The 25,423-nt window shown below is 41.3% G+C and overlaps 1 protein-coding gene across 3 annotated transcripts in view; it reads right to left on the minus strand.

The window, feature by feature from the left end:
- The window catches only part of magi1b (membrane associated guanylate kinase, WW and PDZ domain containing 1b), a 224,947-nt gene that overhangs the window by 77,727 nt on the left and 121,797 nt on the right, over window positions 1–25,423 (minus strand). For all 3 annotated transcript variants that reach the window (XM_036559163.1, XM_036559165.1, XM_036559162.1), the window contains exons 3-5: window positions 9,319–9,438; window positions 5,983–6,183; window positions 474–678 (exon numbers count right to left, since the gene is read on the minus strand). In XM_036559163.1, coding sequence (XP_036415056.1) covers window positions 474–678; window positions 5,983–6,183; window positions 9,319–9,438 — 526 coding nt within the window. The remainder of the gene's footprint in view (window positions 1–473; window positions 679–5,982; window positions 6,184–9,318; window positions 9,439–25,423) is intronic.

The raw sequence follows: 25,423 nt of genomic DNA on the forward strand, positions 1-25,423 counted from the left end.
CTACCCCAAAGCACCAAGAAAACAATAGTGGGTAAAATAATCAAAGCCAAAAACTACACTGTAAGTACAACAAAGCATAACAAGAAACAGGAGAAAACAATTCAACTACTAGTTCAATTCAAATTCAGCTGATTACAGAAGTGTGAATCAAACCAAGCCCATATAAACCAAGGACAATGAGTAAAATGAGCTGAATTTGAATTGTTTTGTCCTATTATATCAAGTAAAAAATACAAATAAGTACTTATAGCATAGCTTTCCAGCTTTTGTGAAGGAAAAAAGCCCTATTGTTTTGCTGGTGCACAGTTAGAAACCCCCCAGTCTAACGTACCAAAACAATTTATCAGCATTTAAACAAAGGCAAAAAGCACCAAAATTAGCCATTAGCACCATAAGCTATGCTAACAAAAAGCTGTAACCAAAATCAAGCCCATACAATTCAAGCATAATAAGTGCAATAAGCTTTTTCTTACTCTATAAAGTAGACCTCTCCGCTCTCGGTGTAAGCCATCTCCCAGTTTTCGGGCAGAGGGCCCAAGGGGTCCTCGTCCGAGGGGTGGCTGGGGTGTGTGTGTGTGTTCTGCGTGCTCTCCGTGGTTGACGCCAAGGCGTTGTTGAGCCGGTGGGACGGGGCGAAGGGTCGCACCGAGTGGTGCTCGTCGGGTTCACTCGAGTCTCCTGCGCACAAACAAAGGCAGGTGATGTAAGCTGGTCAGAGCTGGTGGGATCTCTCACAGAGACAAAGCTGCCCAGAGACACATAAATACACAGAGATTGGCTCCCAGTGTTGCTGCTGAAGTTGAAATAGTTGCTGTGTGCTTTACTTTCCCCTCTGCTCAACTACCCCAGACAGGGGGGTGGGGTCACTTAACACCCCCTCATGCTTCCTGACCTATTCGCATTAATCAAAAGCCATTTACACTTATTCTCCCTCTCACACACACACACACACTTACTTGGCTGCCTGCAACCGTCAGACGCATACAAATGAAATCAACAACCTCTTTAACCAATGCAGAAAAAGGCAGGAGTGGAAAAAGTACAGAGAAACTGCACTTATAGGCACTTGGTTAAGATCTCATGGTTAAAAGTGGAAGTGTGGAGTCAGGAATAAACTCGAGTCAAGGTAAAAGGTATCAACATTTAAACACAGTCAAGTATATAAAAGTAAAAATGTTTTAACAGACAACTTACGGCATTTTATATGTCCGGTGGTGAGTGATGCAGCGACTAATGGGTACCGGTCATTTCACACAGACAAATTAGCAAAGTTGTGGGCAGTTTCATTTTGCACTAGGAGTGGGCAATATGACAATATTTATCATTATCATGATGGATTAACTCACTGTCAGAGCCAAACCTCGTATCTCCAAAACAGAAATATTACAGGAGAAGGAAAAAACATTTTTGAACAAGATCTTAGAGAGCAATTTAGGAGCTTTTCTTTTGGTCCAGTCATTATAAAACTGTCACAGTATTAAGTGCAACTGTTGTTTTAAAATCAGGTGAAAAATGGAGATACAAAGCTTTGTTCCAACAGCAACAACATGCTTACCTGATTATACTGTGGATATCATCAGTATTTAAAGAACAATGACATCTCCAAAACATTCTTAAAAAAAAAAAAACATTTTTAACTTATAATGGAAGTAAACGTGTGTGTGTGTGTGTATATGACTTCCATATATATATATATATATATATATATATATATATATAAATATAATAGTATCTCTCTTTGCATATTTACGTAGCACATTAGACAGATGAGAGCAGGTATTGTACTAATTGGTATGAGGTAGTTTACAACACTGACAGTCTTAAGTGTGCAGTGAAAGTGTCATTACAGTAGCGGTTTTGATATACTGCACAGTGTGTAGTAACAAGAGAGGTAATATAGTGATGTGATTCAGTACAGTTCAGGCAGCAGGAAGTCAGTACTCTCTGCAGTGAGGAGACTCTTTGTAGAGCCGTATATCAGTGCGTGCATATATATATATATATATATATTATATTACTTACTATATTATTACTTGGTTAGTTTTTTTGCCACTATTGATACTTCATCTGTTCAAACTTACCAAAACTCAGCAAAACAGATATCACAGTGCACATCATATACATATATCATGATATCACGATGCACATATATACATTATATCATGATATTCTATTTTCCACATGCAGCTTGATACGGATTTGGTTGAATGTCTTAAGAAATAATTTATCCAAATGCATGTGCACTAAAATGATTAGCAAGAGAAAAAGATTTCCTCATCTTTGAGATTTGTTAAGAGTATTTCAAAAGTCTAAATGAAAATATAATGAGTGAAGAAATGTTTTTTTTTTCTCTTGGAAATGTAGTCAAGTAAGAGAACAAGTATTCACTTTCAACAATACTCAAGTAAAGTATAAGTTGTACAAAATAACACTTAGGCGCAATTATGAATTACAATTACTTGAGTATTTTCCACCCCTGGAAAACACTGTCAATAACAACAACAACAAAAAAGCTTTCAACCTCTTGCAAAGCTGAAATATTCAGATGCTAATTGAGACTGGAAGGCGGGGTCAAGTAAGTGATAAAGAGGTAAGGGTGGGTCATACGGCATAAAAAGTAACAACAAACAAAATAAATTAACAAAGCATAATAGCATCCAATCAGCTACCTGTTACTATGCAGTTTATGCAGTTGCTATACTCTGGTTGGTTTTGTTTACAGCCTCTCTGTAATTGGTCTGTACTGTTGTTCAGTGTTCTAGAATTATGATACCCATAACATACACAAGAGGAAGTATCGCACCATCATTTATCACAATGACAATAGCATATCATACTGACCGCTCCTTCAAAGCTGCTCAGGTAAAGAAAAAAATAAAAATAATAATAATAATAAAAAAAATTTCAACGTTCTCAACAAGAAACATCAGTATAACCAAATAAGCAGCTGCTACTCCTTGAGACAAATGACAGAAAATCCTTAAAACAAACTTCAAAGACGGCAGAGCCCATCCACACTGTCACATAATCCAAGTTAATTAGAATTAGAATTTATAGGAATCTGCTGCAGCTTCTAATTAATCCAGTTACGTTCTAATTACCACCCAGAGCTCTAGGACCTCCAGCAGAAACACTGACACACGACTCATATTCAGACTGTTTGTGAAGCTAACAGATTGGTTGGCTCACTACAGAGAACTTTGCTGTATTAGAACGCAAAGTCATTTATCAGAGCGTCCAAGCCACACCCCTGGAATACACTAACATGCACTACATGTTTTTGCTGTTGAATAAAAAAGCCGACACCCATCGCCACAGCCAGAGGGCGCTGTTTCGTCTCAATTTGCCAGCCAGACAGCAACACACCTCTACTACAAGTCTTATTGTTCAGTCTTCCTGCCTTGAAAGCTCACCTTTGTGTTAATACGTGACCCCTATCTGTTATCAGCACAAACAGACCACTGCTGAGAAAGTGTCTCAAGCACGACAACAAAAACATTATTTTTTAAACAGTCCAACGTTGGGGTAGCAATAAACTGATCGCACTAGAATCATAAGACTACATTACACAGATTGTTTGCTCAGGAGTTCAGCAAATATACAGCAGGTATTTCACAGGCCCTTCACTGAATAATCACTGCTGCTTTTTCCTCCACATTAGCCTCTGCTGACACGCTGCTCACACCTGATAACGACCACAGGATGTGCCCACGGGAGAGGGGGCCGGTTTGGGGGATATGATAACATTTATCACTAGTGTGATAAATTACGTCACGTTATACTTTTCTGAGCATATTGTGGACACGGTCAGCACTTAAAGAACACTGAGCAACTGCATGTTTCATTACAAAGAGAGCATAACTAGTCCAGATGTGTATCGTGAAAATGTCTTCCAGTAGCTTAATATTATATTTTTGCCATTTTCACCCACCCATATGCACATGTGAAGTGCAGGCTGATGCAAAAAACACAGAGGGTCGAGTCAGTTTTAGACAACAATCCCCAAAAATCTCACCTCCCTTTAGTTTATAAGTACGGAGCCCTGCTGGTGACATCCTGTATAAATAAAAATAATGCGTGGCCATGCCATATTAACTCATGGGAACGAGATACTAATCCGTGGCCACGACTTAATAAGGCACGGGAATGAGATAATTAAGTCGTGGCCACGATATAGTAAGGCATGGGAACGAGATCATGCCTTACTAAGTCGTGGCCATGCATTAGGATCTCGTTCCCACGTCTTGCTAACATAAAAATATTGTGCGGCCACAACTTAATAGTTAATAATTAAGTTGTGGCGATGTAATATTTTTATTTATACAGGATGTCACCAGAGGGGCTCCATATATAAGTGAAAAAAAATGGCCAGGGCCTGTTTTATTACACACTTCTATAACATAAGAACAGCTCAAACAGTTTGCATTGAAGTCCCTGTAGTTACTGAATAATAAGCCTTACTATGTAATAAGCTTGGGATTTTAAAGAGTTAAGCATGTCTAATACTTTAGATTTACAGCGGTCGCCACAAAAAGCAGCCAATAAGAGACCCTCAGAAGAGACAAAGGGCATGCTACTGATAAAAGTTTAAATTTCTATAGACTGTTTTGACACACACACACACACACACACACACACACACACACACACACACACACATACACACACACACATACATACATACATATACATATACATATACATATATATATATATATATATATATATATATATATATATATATATATATATATATATATAAATAAAGACACCCTATTGAAATCATCACATCCTCACCATACATATACACTATATGTCCAAAGGTCTGTGGACACCCCTTCTTATTAGCACCCACTGCTGACATAGGAGTTCAAATACACAGCTTGTTCAAACATTGACCAACAGAATGAGACGCTCTGGAGCAGCTGCACATGAGCCTAAAGTCATCATGCCTAATGCCAAGCATGGGCTAGAGGGGTGTAAAGTCAGTGGAACTGAGTTCTCTGGAGTGATGAAGCTCCATCCAATACCTCTGGTTGAGTTAAGGTGACGTTTGTGATCCAGAAGTAATCACCCAACATCAGTACCCAAACTCACTAATGCTCCAGTGGCTGAAGGCAGTCAAATCTTCACAGAAATATTCCAACATCTAGTGTAAAGCTTTGCCAGAAGAGAAAAGGCTGTTACTGCAGCAAAAGGGGAAAAGACACTTTTGATAATCTTGATTTTGAAAAAACGATGTCCACAAACTTTTGGCCACAGATGATATTGTCTAATTTTGATATTTGAGTATATGTAAGTTAATGAATTGATATTTGGCTAATATTTGGAGAAAGGGAAAAAATAAAATAAAATAAATTAAAAACTTCAGGCAAAAATTATGTCGGGCAACAGGCATAATTTAGGGGACTGCACCCAAAAAAATTAAAAATGCAAAGAAATTCATCTGAAAACATGACTTACTGTTCAAAAACCGTTGGACAGTGTTTGTATCTAATGAATAACAGTGGCTGCCTCTTCAGACGAGCTAGCAGAGCTAATTGTGACAACACTGGATGCTGATGAGGACTCATCGTCTTCTGCATGAGGACTCTTCTCCTCAGTGGATGGTGTGTATCTCTGACAAACTAACATGCTGGCACATTTCTACCGATTCTGGACCTAGCTAGCTAGTCTAGTTAGCACAAAAGCCACATCAGAACTGCCCGTGCAATAACGAGCTTCCCTTTTCTGTCACGTCCTTAGCTACATATTAAAATACTCATGATTCGTAGAAGTACGTGTAATACAATACGCATACTCACAAATATGGAAAGGGAGGAAACCTTTCATATTTTACAGTCCTGTCAAAATATAAAACCTCAGCTTCACAGAACTGAACGTGAAGAATAACTGAACAGTGATTTACTGGCATCTTAAAAGGTCAGCCGAGTTCTCTGGTACCCGGTCACACCCCTGATACGGAAGCGCAGACGCACTGACCTGTGAAGCTGCTGTTCATTTCAGGAAGCTCCTCCTCATCCTCTGTTTCTGCTATTCCAGCATTCTGCATCTCATTGTAGGATTTGGTGCGGCGGGGCGTGAGCTGCTGAGAGACGGGCCGGCTGGCAGCAGAAACATCACTGCTGACCACTCTCACACCAGGGGGCTGCGGAGAGGGCTTCGGGGTGCCATAGTAGTTACCTAGGCAACAAGGGGATACGGCGTGAGTCGACAGAAGAGGAAAAGGGAGAGGGAGGAGAAGAGGGAGGATTGCAACGGTGGAGGGATTATTTGACAAATAGAGAAAGAAAAAGACGGCCTCGCGAAAGAGTGAAATGGGTGGTATGAGAAAGAGAGAGGGGGCAGAGTGAAAGAAAGAGACAAATAGAGAGAAAAAGAACGAGCAACAGAAAAAAAGCAAGAGAGACGGAGAGAGAGAAAGAGAAGAGCGAGGCAGAATGAGAGAGAACGAGAGAGAGGCACAGAGATACAGAGGTAGAAGGAGATTAAAAGAAAGAGACAGAGAGACAGAGAAGATAGAGAGAGTGAAAAAGTGAGAGACAGAGAGAGGGAGTGAAAGAGAGAGTCAAAGGAAGAGAAACAGAAGGAGAGTGTGAGATAGAGTGAGTGAGAGGAGAAAAAGAGAAAGAAAAAAGAGAGACAGAGAGACAGACATAGATATAGAGATAGAAAGAAACAGAGAGAGAAAAGGTAAGTAGTGAGTAGATGCAGAGTGAGCGACAAAGAGAGCAGAGAGAGACATGTTCAGATTGAAAGAGAAAGATAGAGAGAGAGGAAGTGAGAGAGAGAAAATGATGGACAGAAAGATATAGAGTGAAAAAAGTGAGAGAGAGAGAGAGAGAGGCAGAGTGAGAGACAGAGAGAGAGAGCTTCAGAGGGTGTAAGAGAGAGACATGGACAGAGTGAAAGAGAAAGATAGAGACAGGGAGTGAGAGAGAGAGACAGAGAGAAACAGAGGAAGAGAGTGTGATAGAGAAGCACACACAGAGAGAGAGAGAGAGAGTGAGTGAGAGAAGGAAAAAGAGAGAAAGAAAGAGAAGAGAGGCAGAAAGAAAGAGACAGACAGAGAGATAGAGAGAGAAGATAGAGACAGAGTGAAAAAGTGAGCGAGAGAGGCGGAGTGAGAGACAGACAGAGAGAGAGCTTCAGAGGGTGTAAGAGAGAGAGAAATGGACAGAGTGAAAGATAAAGATACAGGGAGAGAGAGGGAGTGAGAAAAGAGAAAGAAAATGATAGACAGACAGTACAGAGCGATACAGAGAGAGACACAGACAGAGTGAGAGAGAGAGAGAATGTGAAAGACAGAGTGAGAAAGAGAGATAGACACAGACGGGGGGGGCAATATAAATGTATTATTGTTGTTATTGTGCTGTTGCTCCAGTTATTAACTCCATCTTTACTGTCACTGAATATGATCAGCTACAAACACTCAATACTGAAATACTGCAATAAATACTGTATTTGATACAGTCCTGACACACACACACACACACACACACACACACACACACACACACACACACACACACATGGCTCTGCTGATTTGATCAGCAACATCTACAGCTCATTAAACATGAGGTGAGCTGATGATGATGGTGATGAAGATGATGATGGTTTATTGGAAGTTGCTCTTATATTGATTAGAAACAGCCCTGATGACACAGTTACAGTACCGGCTCAGAGAATTAGACCAGTGTTCAGCAGCATCTCTATTGTTCTGTGTAGAAAAACGCGTGTGTGTTTGTGTGTGTGGTGTGTGTTGTGTGTGTGTGTGTGTTGTGTGTGTGTATGATGAAACCACATGAAATTTCCACGACTTGATGGTCTAAATACAGGTACAACATGTAAAGCCGTCTGAATCCTTTATGTAAAAAAAGGCCTGGTTACTGTACAGAAGAAGGAAAAACAGTCCTCACTTTCACATGTAAATTCATGTAAAAACACTTTTTTCAGAGGAATTCTGAAGCATTTCTATTGGTCCATTCGTCAAAAAATTTTAACATAATGTAAATGACAGCTGTACTCAAATTATGCAGAAAACTAAAAATCGCAAAAACTGGAGAAGGAGACAGTAACGATAGATTTTTTTTTTAGACAAAAATGAAATCTGTGCATATTGTTTATATCGTTTTATTGTCCACTTTCCGCTACTGTGTAAACACTTTCTCCAGTTTCTCCACTTTCAGTTTTGCATTCTGCACGTTTTTAAAATTAATTCTCAGTCGTTTCAAAATAACTGAATCTAATCGTGATTAAATGAAAAATTCTTGATTTACTGAATCATTTTGTAAAGATTCAGAAAAGAGGTGAATCATTACGAGGTTAGAGATTTTCACACCTAAGACAGACGGACAAGCAGACAGACAGATGGACAGACAGACAGACGGAAAGAGCCGTCTGTCCTTCCGCAGTAGCCTGTGGTCTGACTGCTACAAACTGAGATATTTAAACTGCTGCTCTGAAAAAGAGTCACTAAAAAGTGTGCTTTGGGCCTAAATGACCCAAACCTGCATGTTAGGCTGTTTGTCTGCTAAAGTCTGCAGTAGAGTTTGGGTTATTAACACTGCATCTGTCTGTGGCTTGATTGGTTCCACATTGCAGTGACTAAAGAACTCCACTCATAGCTGATCACTGACTGGTCAAGTTCAGCTGGTCTGCACAAAACAAGCTAAGTGAGATTCAGATCAGAGAGAGAGAGAGAGAGAGAGAGAGAGAGAGAGAGAGAGAGAGAGAGCGAGAGCGAGAGAGAGAGAGAGAGAAATACAAGAGAGAGATACAGAGATAGAAGGAGATTCAGAGAGACAGAGACAGAAGGCAGAAAGCCAGAGAGAGGGATACAGAGAAAGAGATAAAAGGAGATGCAATAAGAGAAAGAAAGAGAAAGAGAGAAAGAGAAAGAGAGAGAGAGAGAGAGACAGAGAGAGAGAGAGAGAGAGAGAGAGAGAGAGAGAGACAGAGAAGACAGAGTGACAGAGAGAGGGTGAGATAGAGACAGACAGCCAGACAGAGAGACACACAGATAGAAGGAGATACAATAAGGGAGAGACACAGAATTTGTGTGTGGGTGCCGGGTGTAAAAACACCGTTCTTATCACGACCCTCACTTATGAGAAACTGGAAAGCCAGCTGATGTATAAACACTGATGAAAACAAAGCAAACATTTTAACTGTAAAAGACACTTTTTAAAACTTCTTCCCAAACCACCAGCTTTCATTCAGCGCTTTAGTGAAATTAAGGGCTAAAGAGTACAAATGTGGAAAACTCTTGACGAGGAGGTGTGTCCAAACGCACCGGTGCTACTTCGAGGCTTTTACCTTCATAAGAGCCGATTTCCAGAAGCGTCCCGCTCTGTTCGAGTTTCAGGAACTCATCCACAGACAGGAAGTTGTAGTCAACGCCGGGCACCTCTCCGTCACGAGGAGGGCGCGTCGTACCTGCGAGGAACAGCAAGAGAAACAGACTCGTGAACTTTACGATGCAAAACTTTAGGCAGTTTTTTTTCTGATTTACATTTGGTCATTTTAGCAGACGCTGTTATCAGTGCTTAATGTGGTAAAACATGCAAACAGGAGAGCGCAAGTTAAAACAAGACCAATCAGATGCTGTTAGGGGTCATAAACAGTCTTTTTCTAGCTTTACTGAGTGCAACAGCAGCAATTTCAAATTATGTCAAAAACTGAAACTGTTCCAAAAGCAGCGATATGCTTATTAATTTGTAAACAGTAAATAGTTTGCTACGCCTGTAAGGAGTTTAATATTCCTTTATTATTTAAAATAACTTTTATATTTGTTTATAGGTCACCTCATAGTCAGACCCTCCACCAAGGGGCCCTCAAGACCTCTTATATAAACCCTGTGTAACAGTGAGTTCTACAAAAATGAGTTGGACTGAATCTTTGCTATTTAGTATGTATTGATTGTATTGTTGGTCTTCTGAGTGAAAATAAGTGAACACATCCTCTACAGAGAACACCTGCACATTTTAATACACAGTTACTGTTTACTTGCTTGTTCTCTGTAGAGGACGTGTAGTAACGTTATACGCATGCACTGCTGCATGTGAGATAATGGTTAGAAAACACTCCTTATAACTTCAACATCAATGGGTGGGGCTAAACTGCTGAAGGCTAAATAGGTGCACGGGATTCAAAACAGGTTTTCACAGCATAGCGTTCATATATGGACTGTATGGAAAGGGGGGGTGAACAGTACGTTTTGAAACAGTAAAAATGTTTACATAACACATCGAACCATTTCATTTTTAACCCTCTGGGGTCGACAAACACACCAGCGCATCAAATTAGATGTTTCTCAGTGATTCTTTTAATATCTCTGCAATAATACAGCACAGAAATATGATTCAAACAGTTCCTGAATCTGCAGAGTCGCCCTTTACATTCCATCTCATCCTCCATCTCAGTTATGAGCCAACGAAGACAAGTTGAGAAACACTGTCTGCCTCTCACTGCGTGTTATCTGCCTCTTGCCTGTAATTAGTGGATTTGTGTGTTCGTCTATATTTTGCGTGAAACTGACCAATGGACACTCAGGAAATCACTAAGCACTGACCAATAACATCGGAAACCTTTTGTTTTTCATTCAGTCGACTCGGATGTAGACGTGAAAGGGTGTGTATAAAGTTTTTAAAAGTTTTTTTTGTGCATAAACTTATTAAAGTTTTACTTTTGTGAACCTAAGACTTTGGTAAACCCATTACAAGCACCAAAAGAATTATTCCAGATGAATAAAGCTATAGAGCAAGATATTAAGAATTCCTAAAACCGCGCTTCAATTTTTCAGCTTTAGGGCGCATTATCTCCTTACACAGTGCTCCAGGTCAAAGGGGTCCCATTATGGAGAGAACAGACTATCCTGAATATTTTGATATGTAACATGTGGCTATCATGTCATATGCAAGTGCCTTTAAACATGCATTTATAAATATATGCAAAAATCAAGAAAATGCCCTTGGACCTCAGAGGGTTTTCCATGATATGGGCCCTTTAATCCCTATTAGGTGAGAATCACCAATGAGTCCCTGGTTCTGAGCCCACCAGAGCAGTAAGCAAAGACGTTATCACTTATTCATGAAGCTGTGAAGCCGCGTGACAAAGCACATTCAGGCGTCACGCAGCAATCTGGCCACAGACGACCTGCATGTGCTACATACCAACAGTGTGCCGCTGGGCGTGAGCCGTGTTGGAGGCGGTGGGGGAGGAGATCAGGCAACATATTGGAAGGTAAACGATGACAGGAGGCAACAGAGAGCGAGCTGATGTACACCAAGGCCTGCCCTCTGTCTGACTGCCAACCTCTCTCTCACCTTCTGTGTCTCTCTCTCATTCTCTCTGCTAAACGCCCAAAGATTACAGAAGCCTGGGGATCAAAGAAATCCATTCTGCAACCCTGCCTCCACTAATTCTCTCTCTCTCTCTCTCTCTACGCTTATTACGAAAGAGCCCATATTCTACATTTTTTTAAAAATACATTTTCTTTTTTCCACCAAAATAATTTGAACATGGCCATTTTCCAACCTCTCCTTTACCCCTCACCTCTCTTTTATGTAACAAACCGTTTGTGTTACTGTGCCTTTACAGCTTATATATGTAAATTACCTCTATTCTGATTGGTTGCCCTGTATAGTGCCTCATTCAAAAAGTAGCCCATTCAGACATGTACACAAAAAAACTGCTCAATTTGAACTGATATCCCTGGAAACATCACAGAAAAATAAACTTCAGCCTCTTCTTTCAAATATGTGGATCGTCTGAAAGGCTGCAGTGATCCTTTTGGTTCCTGACGGCCAGGAACCGCACAATGTTTAATCCTTCTTCCACTCCAATAACCCTGATACTGTCCATGTGCAGGAACGAGACACTGGGTCACAACAACATGACATGAATGTCTGGGCCTAAAGTTCTGTAGGCAGATCTGGAGGTAACTTATAAATGCGCTCATGTGCACCATGTGACATCACCATGACATCACAACCATGAGGAATTCAAATCAGGCTGCTTTTGCAGCTTAGCGATCACATATACATTGTACTGGCTGGGGAGTGAACATTACATCAAGGGACATTCGGGTTTTCATGGTAAGAGCCCTTCAAATTGAATTTAAACACCTGTAGTCAGAACTTAAGACCTCATCATCTTTCCCAGTTAGTGCTCTTGGTGATTCTGTAAACAGAGAATATTCTCGCATATCAGCACCAAAACAGACATCAGACAATCAAACAACGCACTGCAACAGAGATTAATAGTCAGTAACACACAGGCCAGTCTGCCTGTCTCCAAACAGCCTCTAAGATGGCTACATGATAACATGGCACTCTGTCAGGGCAGATGCGTTTTTGGCAGCCTTTGCAGTGGCCACTGGTGATAAATCAGAGCTGTGGTGATAACTTGGATAAGGCTGAGCTTCTGTTTCCTTAATAAGCCTTGGAATGCAGGTTCAGTCAGTTCATGGGGCTGTAGCAAAGAGTAGCAAGGTCGTCGGTACAGTTAAAAAGTGGAACGTCTTGGTGCATGACTCCATCTACATCTACCTTTGGGAACCAAAAACCACATCTGCGTTTGCGTTATACTGATCCAGACCCTATGCTGATCAATTAGATGATTAATACAGCAATATATCTGTGATACCCTGTGCATTATTTCATCTGTAAAACAAAATCATAATATACCTGCCAAATTAGCCTGCATCACATTACAATGTTGAATTCATTCTTTACAGTCTGACAGTAATAATTGTGGAGTGATTTTAATCCAGTATGAATCTGCAGTGTGTGTAGTTTTAGAGTCTGACAGTAATAATTGTGGAGTGATTTTACTCCAGTATGAATCTGCAGTGTGTGGAGTTTTACAGTCTGACAGTAATAACTGTGGAGTGATTTTACTCCAGTATGAATCTGCAGTGTGTGTAGTTTATACAGTCTGACGGTTATAATTGTGGAGCGATTTTAATCCAGTATGATTCTGCAGTGAGTGTAGTTTTTACAGTCTGACAGTTATAATTGTGGAGCGATTTTAATCCAGTATGAATCTGCAGTGTGTGTAGTTTTTATAGTCTGACAGTAATAATTGTGGAGTGATTTTAATCCAGTATGAATCTGCAGTGTGTGTAGTTTTTATAGTCTGACAGTAATAATTGTGGAGTGATTTTAATCCAGTATGAATCTGCAGTGTGTGTAGTTTTTATAGTCTGACAGTAATAATTGTGGAGTGATTTTAATCCAGTATGAATCTGCAGTGTGTGTAGTTTTTAAAGTCTGACAGTAATAATTGTGGAGTGATTTTAATCCAGTATGAATCTGCAGTGTGTGTAGTTTTACAGTCTGCCAGTAATAATTGTGGAGTGATATTAATCCAGTATGAATCTGCAGTGTGTGTAGTTTTTACAGTCTGACAGTAATAATTGTGGAGCGATTTTAATCCAGTATGAATCTGCAGTGTGTGTAGTTTTACAGTCTGACAGTAATAATTGTGGAGCGATTCAGTTTTAATCCACCTCACCAAAATGGAATAACAAAATCTGCTAATAGACACAGCTGTGTTGTTATTGTTGTTGAGTGTGTCCCATGGCTTAACAATGACATGACATCCAGGCTATCTGTGGTCATTTTGGGAAATTATACAAATACTTCATCTCGAACCAATCAGCCAATCAAATCTCAACAAAATATATCAAGCAACTGCATGTGGTGAAACTAATCCTAATCTCTAATAGCATTAACAACAACATAAAGATGAGCAGGTATAACTGCAGACAGTCAATGATTTCATGCTTATGCAATCACAAGTCCTACCAGATAAGTAAGCAACGAATATGAGTCAAGTGTTGCACATGTAGTGTCTATTGTCTGCGTTTTGCATCCTAATGATGCTGCATAGTTGTGCGCATTCGTCTTCTATGAGCAGATGCTGCAGGACTACGCATCCTTCAGTAAAAATAGCAAGGCCTTGCTCGTAGTCATACATTCTGTTTCCGTTGCTAGGGACAACCCTGCGAGGCTGGAGAACCACTCGCAGGCCCGTCCCTGATGACTGTGGAGTTTATATGCAGTTTCAGCTCAAAGCTCCACGCGCACACACACGCATACATACTGTACAGATCAACCTTTGCTTTACGTAAGACAACAGCCACAAAACAACAAAGATTAGAAGAGAGCGTGTGTCAGACTTCAGTCCTCGTGGATCACAGCTCTGCAGAGTGCAGCATTCTGCATCATTAAATGCAACTGATTCACACGCACACAGTTTCTATGCCGGTTATCCTTCTGGGTCACGGGGGGACCTGGAGCCTATCCCAGCTGTCATTGGGCAGAAGGCAGGAAACACCCTGGACAGGTCGCCAGTCCATTGCAGGGCAGATAGACACACATTCACACCTATTTAGCTAAACACACTTGATTTTATTTATAAGCCTTCATGACTTGAATTCAGAGGGGTCAATAAAGCTGTGGCTCAGAAAGAAGCGAGTTTGATGTTCGTAGCATGGAGTAGGAGGGGCAGGTCATAGAGATCAAGCAGACTGAGGCCACAGAGGTGGTCAGAGGATCCAAATTTTGCAGAAATTAATGTAACATTGCTGTTGTCAGAAGAAAACCTTGTATCACCATTTTTGACATTTTTCAGTTTTTGACATAATTTGAAAATACTTGTTACCCTTCACAATATATTCATGACAAATGGACTAAAAGAAATGTCCCAAAATGACTTGGAAAAAAGTCTGGTTCCATTGACTTACATTAAAAGTAAAGCAGGTTTTTTCCTTCTCCTGTAAAGTTACCATTTTGGAGATACAAGGTTTTCTTCTGACAACAGCGATATACTGGTTGTTCTTGCAAAAGCTTGACCAGTAGATTGTTTGGCCAATAAAACCAGCCAGTATTAAGATTCCACAGATTTATCAGCATCAGAAAAATTCTTGCTGATAAAGCACGGATAATAAAGCAGTAAGCCATGAGAGGCGAAAACCACATTTAGGTTTTGATGATTGGTAACTAATCATTAAATTCAAAAGGAAATCAAAGCACTTATAAACACACTTTCGGAGTCTGTTTTCACACTTTACCATACCGAACTAAATCTGTTGATATCAGATGTTTTAGCTTTTTAATGGACGCCTATTATGGAAAACCAAATTTCCCTTACTTTTTTGAAATAAAGGAATTTGAAGTAATACCTAACAGTGTAAGTTTCAAGTTATACCATTCACTACTAAGCCCATGCAGTCTGTTTTTGGAAATCATGATGTAAAAACAGCCCATTTTGAATTCAATGTTTTTGTGATGTCAGGAGAAACAACACATTTACCTATACTGACCTATTTTTCAATTTAGCTCCGCCCACTGATACTGTATTTAGAGATTATACTTCATCCCCTAAGTGCTTTTTGGATGATCTTTGATCTTGAAGTAACAAAAGCAGCCTGTTTACTGGTACTTGGTCATGTAATAATGCATTGTGACCATTTTTGGCACATAAAAGAGGCTCTCAAGGGAAAAATAAAACAAAAAAACAGGATATAGGCCCTTTCAAGTCAGTATCAGTGACACTTTCATATAGTTTGGGCCGTTGTTTTTAAGTTCTGAGCTACAGCAGTGGCCCCAGAAGGTCTTTTTCCCCCATTTAGCTCCCTCGCTCATGCACATATGCACCCATATCATGTGTAGTGCTCATGGTATTATAGTGCCTTCATATAATTATGGAAGTTTATGCCAGCAGAAGTTAACAGTGCCGGCTTTCTGACAATACGAGACAATTAGTTGGAGCAGCTGTCAGGCCTTACTGTACCAGAGGTAATTACCCGACATCCACGAGCAGTCAGTGAACTTCACTAAAGCCAAACCCTGTAACACCAATCCCAGAAGAACATGTCCTCAGGGACCATACACAAACGGCCTGCTAACCCTCAGGTGTGTATGTGTGCACGTGTCTGCCTAAGTGTCATGTGAACTGTCTAGAATTCCAAATCATAATAAAATCTCATCTTTTACTTACAAACACAAATACAGAATTTAGAATCTGCACTTTCAACAGAATTTTTCAGACTGAGAAATAATTAACGGGAAAAATGAATGGCATTTTTCAACATCGCCGCTGTTGCACACTGTGGTGGACAGAAATGTTCCAAGGCTGATACGTTTTTCACATGTACATTTTCCCCCTGAATATCTAGAGCAATCTGTTTTGCTCATATGTTGCTCTTTTACCTAAAGTAGAATTCCCCCAATTTTTCAAATTGTCTGCATAATTAAATGGTTAAGATGTAAACAAAGATGATGGTTCATTGAAGAGAAGCGTACCAACTGATTTCTTTACACTGGTGGTGATAGTAACCACACAATTATAGCCTTTTTGTTTACTATCCAAATAAACAGTGAATCTGCATGTGTCCTCCTGAGTTTTATATGTAATGTTGATCATAGTGTAACATCCTGCTACTGGCTGAGCTGCTGGGGGAGTGCGTGAGGCGTGGCCATGCAGAGCGGCAGTGCAGGAAGGCTTGTGGGAAGCACCACGTTTGTGGTAGGAGAGACGTTTACTGCAAATAAGTTGTTGTTAGCTTAATGAGGTGCTGATGTGTTGCTCGTGCTTTACTGAGTTGGGCTGTGGGGTAGTAATGTCAGCAATAGTATTTACTATGAAAAAGAGTTGTGTAGTTAGAAGTGACCTGCCTACTCCACAGCCATATCAGTTAGTGCTAAGCAGCAGTTCTCCTTTGCTGCCTAAAGAGCATTCGCCTTTAAAAAAAACAACATTTCCTGCATTGTGTTCTTCACTGATGCTACACTGGTGTCAGAAGTGGGAAAGCTTTTAGAGGCTCTTCAGATGTCTGGTTCCTATCATCACCGCTTTGAACATTCTGAAGCATTTCACATCAATCCACTCTGAATAACTCTGTTTACATCTTATCCATTTAATTATGCGGACATTTCTGAAAATTAGTGGAATTCCCATTCAAAGGAGATAGCATTAAACAAAAAGGAGATATGAGCCACTTCTTGCCCAGTTGAAATTATACTGGTTACTTGCAGCATTGAAACTGAGAAGGTGCTTGGTCCTAGATGAGCAATGGTTGAGTTCCTGTCCCAACTTACACACCTATGCATACACCCTCATCATATACTGTATAAACTAAGCAAAATACTTTTTTTATAAAATAAAAAAATGACAAAATTCCTTTAATAGTAGGTCGTCATTTTTGTTTTGTCAGCATGAAATGGTTTCTCTCTCATCCACTGAGCAAGAAACTGCAAGCTAAATATGTAATTCAAGTCCAATACACACTATATGGCCAAAAGGCCCTCCTAATTATTGAGTTTAGATGTGTCAGCCACACCCATTGCTAACAGGAGTATAAGAATAAGCACATACGATCTCCACAGACAAACACTGGCAGTAGAATGGGTCGTACTGAAGAGCTCAGTGACTTTAAATGTGCCACCTTTTCCACAAGTCAGGGAAATGTCTGTCCTGCTAGTTCTGCTCCGGTCAACTGTAAGTGCTATTGTGAAATGAAAGGAGCAACAACAGCTCAGTCACGAAGTGGCAGACCACACAAACTAAGAGCAAGTGCTACAGTGTGTAGCATGTAAAAAACTGCTTCTGTTGCATCACTCACCACTGCCTCATGAAATGGGTTTCCATGATCAAGCAGCTCCACACAAGCCTAAGGTCACTTTGCACAATGCCAAGCACAGGCTGGAGTGGTGTAAAGTACACCGCCACTGGACTCTGTAGCAGTTAAAACATGTTCTCTGGAGTGATTAATCACATCTCACTCAGCAGATGCAAGGAGAATGCGACCTATTGGAACGCACAGTGCCAATGGTAAAGTTTGGTGGAGGAGGGATAATTGGCTGGGGCTGTTTTTCAGGGTTTGGGGCCTTCAGTTCCCATGAAGGGTGATGTTAATGCTACAACATACAAGGGATACAAAAAATGTTTAGACAAATTAAGTGCTTCTAACCTTGTGGCAACAGTTTGGGTACTTTCCTGTTCCAGCATGACTGAGCCCCTGTGCACAAAGTGAGCTCCATAAAGACATGGTTTGACGCGTTTGGTGCGGGGGAACTCCAGTGGCCTGCGCAGAGCCCAGACCTTAACCCCACTGAACACCTTTGGGATGAACTGGAATATCAAATTGTGAGCCAGGCCTTCTCGTCCACCGTCAGTGTCTGAGTTCACATATGCTCTTTTGTCTGAATGGACACAAATTCCCACAGACACACTCCAAAATCTTATGGAAAGCCTTCCCAGAAGAGTGGAGGCTGGAGGGGCAACTCCATATTAATGCCCTTGGTTTTCAAAAGGGCTGTCCAACAAGCTCACATCAGTGGGATGGTCAGGTGCCTACTTATTTTGGCCTTGTAATGTATCATTCCACCTTTCTAGCTTTATCTAGAGCCTAAGACAAACCTTTTTTGATTGTACTGGACTTTGGAAAATAGAACAACAGTAGTGACCTACTAGTAGAGGTGTTTTGCCTCGTATACCAGTGCGAAACTAAAGCTCTGGACAGCAAACATGTCTTGGCTGATTCACTATACTTGGGATAAAAGGGGTGGGGCTGTAAATTTGTTTTTTTCTTGCCAAACTATTCCTTAAACTGAGCACTGCTGTGGGTGTATATGTAACAAGATGTTCGCTCGCTGGAAAAGAGCAGTGTAGCTTCACAGCGGATCAGCATCAGCCGTCAGAGCTGCTACACTGCTGCCTGAGAGCATGTCAAACACACACACAGAGCACAAGCCGCCGCTGTACAGTCTTTCATAATTGCACAACTACAGCTGCACCTTGCACTTTCCGTATCCGAAGACGACTGCAGACTTCAACACTGCTTCATCATCCGAGACCAGAGCGGCACAATATGGCCAAAATACTAGTATTGCGATTATGTTGCTACATACTGCGATACGCCTTGTAATCAGGGGCACAGCCATGAGAGAGCCTGGGGGAGGATTTCTGACTGCTTAACGAAAATTAAAAATTCCCCTAATGCCATTGAAAACATTTCAACACGAGCAAAACCTAAATTCCAAATCACCTTTTACCTGTATTTAAACCCAAACAGTACAAATGTATCATCACTGTCCAAAGAAAACGATGTATCTCCACTTTTATTTTTCGACATCATTTCAACACACCGTCTTTTATGGTGTGTGAAAATTTCATGATAAGTGAGAAATAGAAAGGCTCCAACATCACTTGTAATAAAACCTCTTACCTTTAAATATAAGTTAATGTAAAGATTGTTTTGCCATCTCCTGCAAACCTGCTATTTTGGAGATACTTGTTTTTCCTTTGGACAGAGATCATATATAACGTTTTAATCAACTGCAATGTTTTCTGCAAATAGACCGATCAGGCATAACATTATGACCACCTCCTTGTTTCTACGCTCATTGTCCATTTTATCAGCTCCACTTACTACATAGGTGCACTTTGTACTTCTACAATTACAGACTGTAGTCCATCTGTTTCTCTGCATACATTGTTAGCCCCCTTTTACCCTGTTCTTCAGTGGTCAGGACCCCCATGGACCCGAGCAGGTACTATTTGGGTGGTGGATCATTCTCAGCACTGCAGTAACACTGGCAGTGGTGTGTTAGTGTGTGTTGCACTGGTATGAGTTGATCAGGTTTTTAAACACCTCAATGTCACCACTGGACTGAGAATAGTTCACCAACCAAAAATATCCAGCCAACAGCGTCCTGTGGGCAGCGTCCTGTGATCACTGATGAAGGACTAGAGGATGACAAACGCAAACTGTGCAGCAGCAGATGAGCTATCATCTCTGACTTTACATCTACAAGGTGGACTGACAAAGTAGGAGTGACAGTGAGTGGACACAGTGTTTAAAAACTCCAGCAGCACCGCTGTGTCTGATCCACTCGTACCAGTGCAACACACACTAACACACCACCACTACATCAGTGTTACTGCAGTGCTGAGAATGATCCACCACCCAAATAGTACCTGCTCTGTGAGGGTCCATGGGGGTCCTAACCAGTGAAGAATATGGTGAAAGAGGGCTAACAAAGTATGCAGAGAAACAGATGGACTACAGTCTGTAATTGAACTACAAAGCGCACCTATATAGTAAGTGGAGCTGATCAAATGGACAATCTGCGTAGAAACAAGGAGGCCTGATCGGTGTACACATATTATATATATAGACCTGCATTATTTTGACCAAAATAACTCACATATGTTGGATTACATCAATACAACAGCATACACAGCATATAATACCAACAGAATCTCATCTGGAACTGTGATTGGTCAGGAGGCTCAAATCACACTATGACTGGTTAGAGATGCATTTGCATATTGCAGCCCTCTATGATATCAACATTGCAAGGGCCAAAATTGCAAGAAGAATTAATAATCAATATACTGTACAGTCCTACTGGAGAATCATCCAGCATCACCGCACTACGCATGTGTTTGTCTCATCAGTCGTCCACCGCCACCCTGTAGCATAGCAACAATGAGAGTAGCCTCTACCCCAGGAGAGACTGGATTAGCACTCTACTCTTCCTCTCTCATTCAGTCTTTCTCTTTCGCTCCTGTTCTCTTCTCCATTATCTGTTTCGCTCACACACTCATACACACACAGACGCAGACACAGAGGCACACATACAGATAAACATGCCCGCCTAGACACTCAGACAAGCACAGAGAGAGAAACATACAGACTAGGGACGCATCGAAATCTCTGATCTCGTTGGTAATCACTCAAATCACAGCACCTCCCCAGACAAAACTAATCCAGCTCCAATAGGGCTAAAGACAGTGTCTGTGATAATCAACCCTCAGCTATAGATGCATTAAGAAAACATTAGGTTAAAAACAGTCCTTGCTTGACTTGAGTACTTGGTGTAGTTCTGAAGCTGAGTTGTGTAGTTTGTGTACTTCTGCAGCTGAGTTTGAGACAGGCCGGAGCTTCGCTGCGTATCTGGGGCTGTAGCTACAGCACGTTGGCAGGCCAAACAGAGAAACACATGCATTTTTAATGTAAAACCAGCCTCTATTTTAAGTCATCTGTCTTCAAGAATCTAAGCTGACACAGATTTTTCAAGGAGTTTGTGTCCCAAAAATGTAACAAATAAACAGGATGAGAAACCTGAAGACGACTGAACACATGTTAATGGCCCCATAACATGCAATATTATGGGAAAAAAAAAACACGAAGCTTTTATCCAGAGGCACTGGCTGGGCCTGTAACAGTCCAGGGCTCAGACCGGATGATAGTCTATTAATAGTTATTAATTAGGTCATAAGCACCTTATAAATCAATAAGAGGTAGGTACAACACAAATAAAAAGGGCAACAGTGACCCATTTGCCTAACATTGAACCCATTTTCATCTATACTCAAACTTCAGATCTTGCTGGTTACTCATCTTTCTTTGTTTACCTCATCAATCGGCAAAAAAACCTGTCAGGTATTCATATTCATCAGATATAACGGGTAACTTTTGCCTTTTTATTAAGGTTTTATAGCAGTTTCATTCATAAACCCGTTCTAAGGGTGGCTTTATAATAAAGTAGTACCTCACTTTTTTCAGTATTAAAGATTTTGATGTAGTATGCAAACACTGTTTCAAAACATACCATTCATTTACCAGTCCACACAGTCTATGTACTGAAACTATATTGCACTGCCCAAGCATTAGCTGCGTCCCAATTCAGGGGCTGCATCCTTCGGAGGTTGCATTTGAAGGCCGTCACAGCGTCACACGTTTTGAAGACTCCTTTATATGCGGCCAAGAACCTTCGCCAGCTAACATAGCCCGGGGTTCATTGAGTGCCGGCGAGGATTCGAGAACATAGCGTTGGCAGCAGAGGAGCAAACGGCGGCTGAGGAGACACTTTTAAATGTAAGTACTGGGTTTAAACTGAGTCGAGTAGCTAACGATGCAAATGTTAAAAAAAACTTACGCTAATGTTTCTTTTTGTTTAAGTGAGCAGGGAGCAGACAGAGAGAAGCACCTCCAGCTCTAATAAATGAAAAAAATAAATAAATAAAACTAAAATCAAACTTTCTGGCTCCATCTTTAAAGAACATTGAAAGAACTTGACAGGAGCGGCGTTTCATGATGCAGCGGTAAGGGTGGGAACGGCGGTGCTGTGACGCAAACAGAAAATCCGCCGTAGAGCGAAGTCTTATTTCCGTTCAGCCTTTGTGGGTCTATGCAGCCTTCGAAGGATGCAGCCCCTGAATCGGGACACAGCTACTAACTATACAGAGTGGTTCAGCCTGGACTGCTACACAGGACAGCCAACCAGAACAGACCTCATTTACACATACTAGCATCAAAGGCATGGAAACAAAAACAGCTTGTACTTTTAAGGGACCAAAAAAAGTATGTTTATGTACATAAATCTACACAAAACCTTAAAAGCATGTAAAAATTTGGGTATGGGTGCCTTAAAGACAGATTTTTTTCTATAAACTGATATATTACTTTAAGGTGTTTTATTGAAATATGTTGTTGTGCTCCAAATAAACACAACTGCACTACTTAAATTCACATATGTAGTGTTTACAATGTATTCTTAAAAAAACTGTGTGTGGTTACACACCTCCAGCCTTCCACACAATTAATAACACCATGTTTCCATGTCAACACTGGCAGCTTCTAAGGGTCTAACCACCTGTCCTGAAAACATCTATGGGAAATAATGAAATGGAAACCATGTTTATGTACATTGACTATGGGGTCAAGATTTTCTGCACACATTTTCTAAATTCTGAATTGTACCAAAATTATCAACTCAAACTGTAGTGAAAGGTGAGATTTCCTCACACATCGAGTTGCTTCTTATAAAACCACGATGAAAAATCATTTGCACATCTTATTAAGAGCAAAGCTAAGGACTGGAAGCAGAGGTAGATGCTATACTGAGCTCCAGACTGCAGACTGCCATGTTCCAATCAGCACATTCCTAAAAGCCGCAGGTCGTGTGGCAGCGTTCAACAAGCGTCTGGTTCGAAAAATAACCCTGTATGAAAATAAATAAACAAAAAAAAACCTCTTTTTTCCGTTACAGCGCCCCGGAGCATGGGGACGAGGCCCCGAGTCACCCGTCCCCCGAGCCATCCGCTCACATTTCACACGTGACCTACATTCAAACCCCTTCACTCACATGAGTTTGACATCCTGGCCGACTTCTTGATGAAGAAACTGATTGATCTGGCTCTGCGGTTATCAGCTCTTGGGTCAAAGGCTTTGCTGGGTTTCCAGGACTTATAACAGGCAGAAAGAGACACTAAAGAGGAATAAAATATGGCAGAAAGCATAAAACAGAGGCCTTCTCTGCCAGCGGCACTTTTAAATGCAGGTAAATCAGGCCTCTTTAAGGAATAGATTGAGGAAGAATCAAATGTACACAGTCTTGCCCTTTCCTTTAAAAGCAGGTGATCAGCCTTGTTTAGTGTCTGAAGATCGATTCTTTAGCTTCTGTACCAGAACCATGGGGCTAATGCAGGTAACAAATAATGGAAGCTTATGGTCACCAATTAGCATTGTACAAACTGCATGTCTAAATCATCACATGCCTGCCTCAAACTGTGCTCAGCTGTTAAGTAACTTTAGGCTGTATTTGGAATCTATAAAATGAACAAATGTATGGACAAAATTCAGGCTTTGAGATAGCCGCTGCAGTTTTTATCTATGCAATGTACTTTTTTTCTGTTTTTAATGTTTTGATGTTTCCCTGCTGGCTGAGGAGTTTTCCAAGACAGCAGCCGAGAGTGACTTTCTAACTCCGGCTCAGAGGCTTCTTAGGCTGGCCGTTTGGGTAACGCTACATCACAGCTATGATGTGCCCTGGATCTATTTTAGTAACGCTGTATTATGGCTATGAGGCGTCCTGGACCGGGGACCTGATCGACGCTACATCACAGCTATGTGGCTGCTTGAGCCAACTGCATGGACGATGCCGCACTGCAGCTGTGGGGCTGCCTGGACTGGTAGTGCTCGGCTCCGGAACCAAAACTACGACACCTGGGAGGCCTCTCGAGCCAGCTGCCTAAGCGATGCAACTTCGCAGCTATGAGGCTGCCTGGACTGCTGGTGCTTGGCTGCAGGAAAATGATACCCCTTCATGGCTAAGGACATTTTCGGCCTTTGAACCTTTCTTCGCCGGCCTCCTGTGTGACGCACTGTGGTTGTGGAGTGAGACTTACCCCGCGGTTAAGAACTCTTGTCGGGCTAGCTAAGTGACTCTATACTGTGGTCATTGTAATCCCCCCTCACCAGCTGTTGGAACTGTGGAGTTCACCTGGAAGTCACCTGACGCAAGTTTCAAGCTGCATGGTCTGTTTATAGCTATGCTGTTTATAGCTATGTTTATGCTAACTGTTAATAAGTTTAAGTTATCCTTTATTAATCCCACAACGGGGACATTCACCTCCGCATTTAACTCATCCATGCAGTGAAACATATACACTAGTGAAAGCACACACACTAGGGGGTAGTGAACGCACTTGCCCAGAGCAGTGGGCAGCCCTATCCACAGGGCCTGGGGAGCAGTGGGGGGTTAGGTGTCTCGCTCAAGGTCACTTCAGTCACGTCCTGTCAGCTCAAGGGATCAAACCGGCTAGGCTGGTTCCCTCAACTCCAGCCCACGACTGCCCCTTCTGTTATGTCAGCTAATGGGCTGGTTGGATTGTTACGTTGTTAGCATCTTCATCTTATTCAGCACTGAGTGATGGAGGAGAGGGAGGACGAGTCTACCCCCCAGAGACAGTGAGGACAGTCATGCTGTCTTGGACGCCCGGCCATGGATGCCTGCAGCATCGACCAGGGATCAAACTAGCGATCGAGTTTGACAACAGGGCCAAAATTGAGATGGTTGCACCACTTGGGAGCAACCTGAAGTTTGCTTCTATAGCTTTGCACTGGAGCTATGAGGCTAATGTAGCTAACAAGCAATGAACCCACCAATTAGCATCATAACTGCATGCCTACATCATCATACTTGTCTTAACCTGTGTTGAGTGGTAAACTCTGATAGACTTGCCTAATGTGGTCAATAAAAAAAAGCATGTAGCACAGCTAAAACAGCAGCAGCCTGGTATGCAACCATCTGCAGAAGAACCTTAATGAAAGCTAACTGGGATGAGATCTGAAGGTTTGAGCTACTTCATCACTGACAGAGTTCATACACACTTGTTCACAGGCCTCTTGTTTCTGAGAAACGTGGCCCGAGGCTCTTCACACGCTCCTCAGAAAGGGTGATGGAGAGGAAAGAGAGAGGATGTGAAAACGCTGACCCATGGGAAATGAAAAGCAGAGGTAGGAGACCATCTAAAAAATTTGGTTTATGGATTTGGTTTATTTACTGTAACTGTGACAAATGTTTACTCAGAGGAAATATCCATGAAATCATCATCATCATTA

Source organism: Colossoma macropomum, unplaced genomic scaffold (assembly GCF_904425465.1).
Source record: "Colossoma macropomum unplaced genomic scaffold, Colossoma_macropomum, whole genome shotgun sequence".
NCBI lineage: Eukaryota > Metazoa > Chordata > Actinopteri > Characiformes > Serrasalmidae > Colossoma > Colossoma macropomum.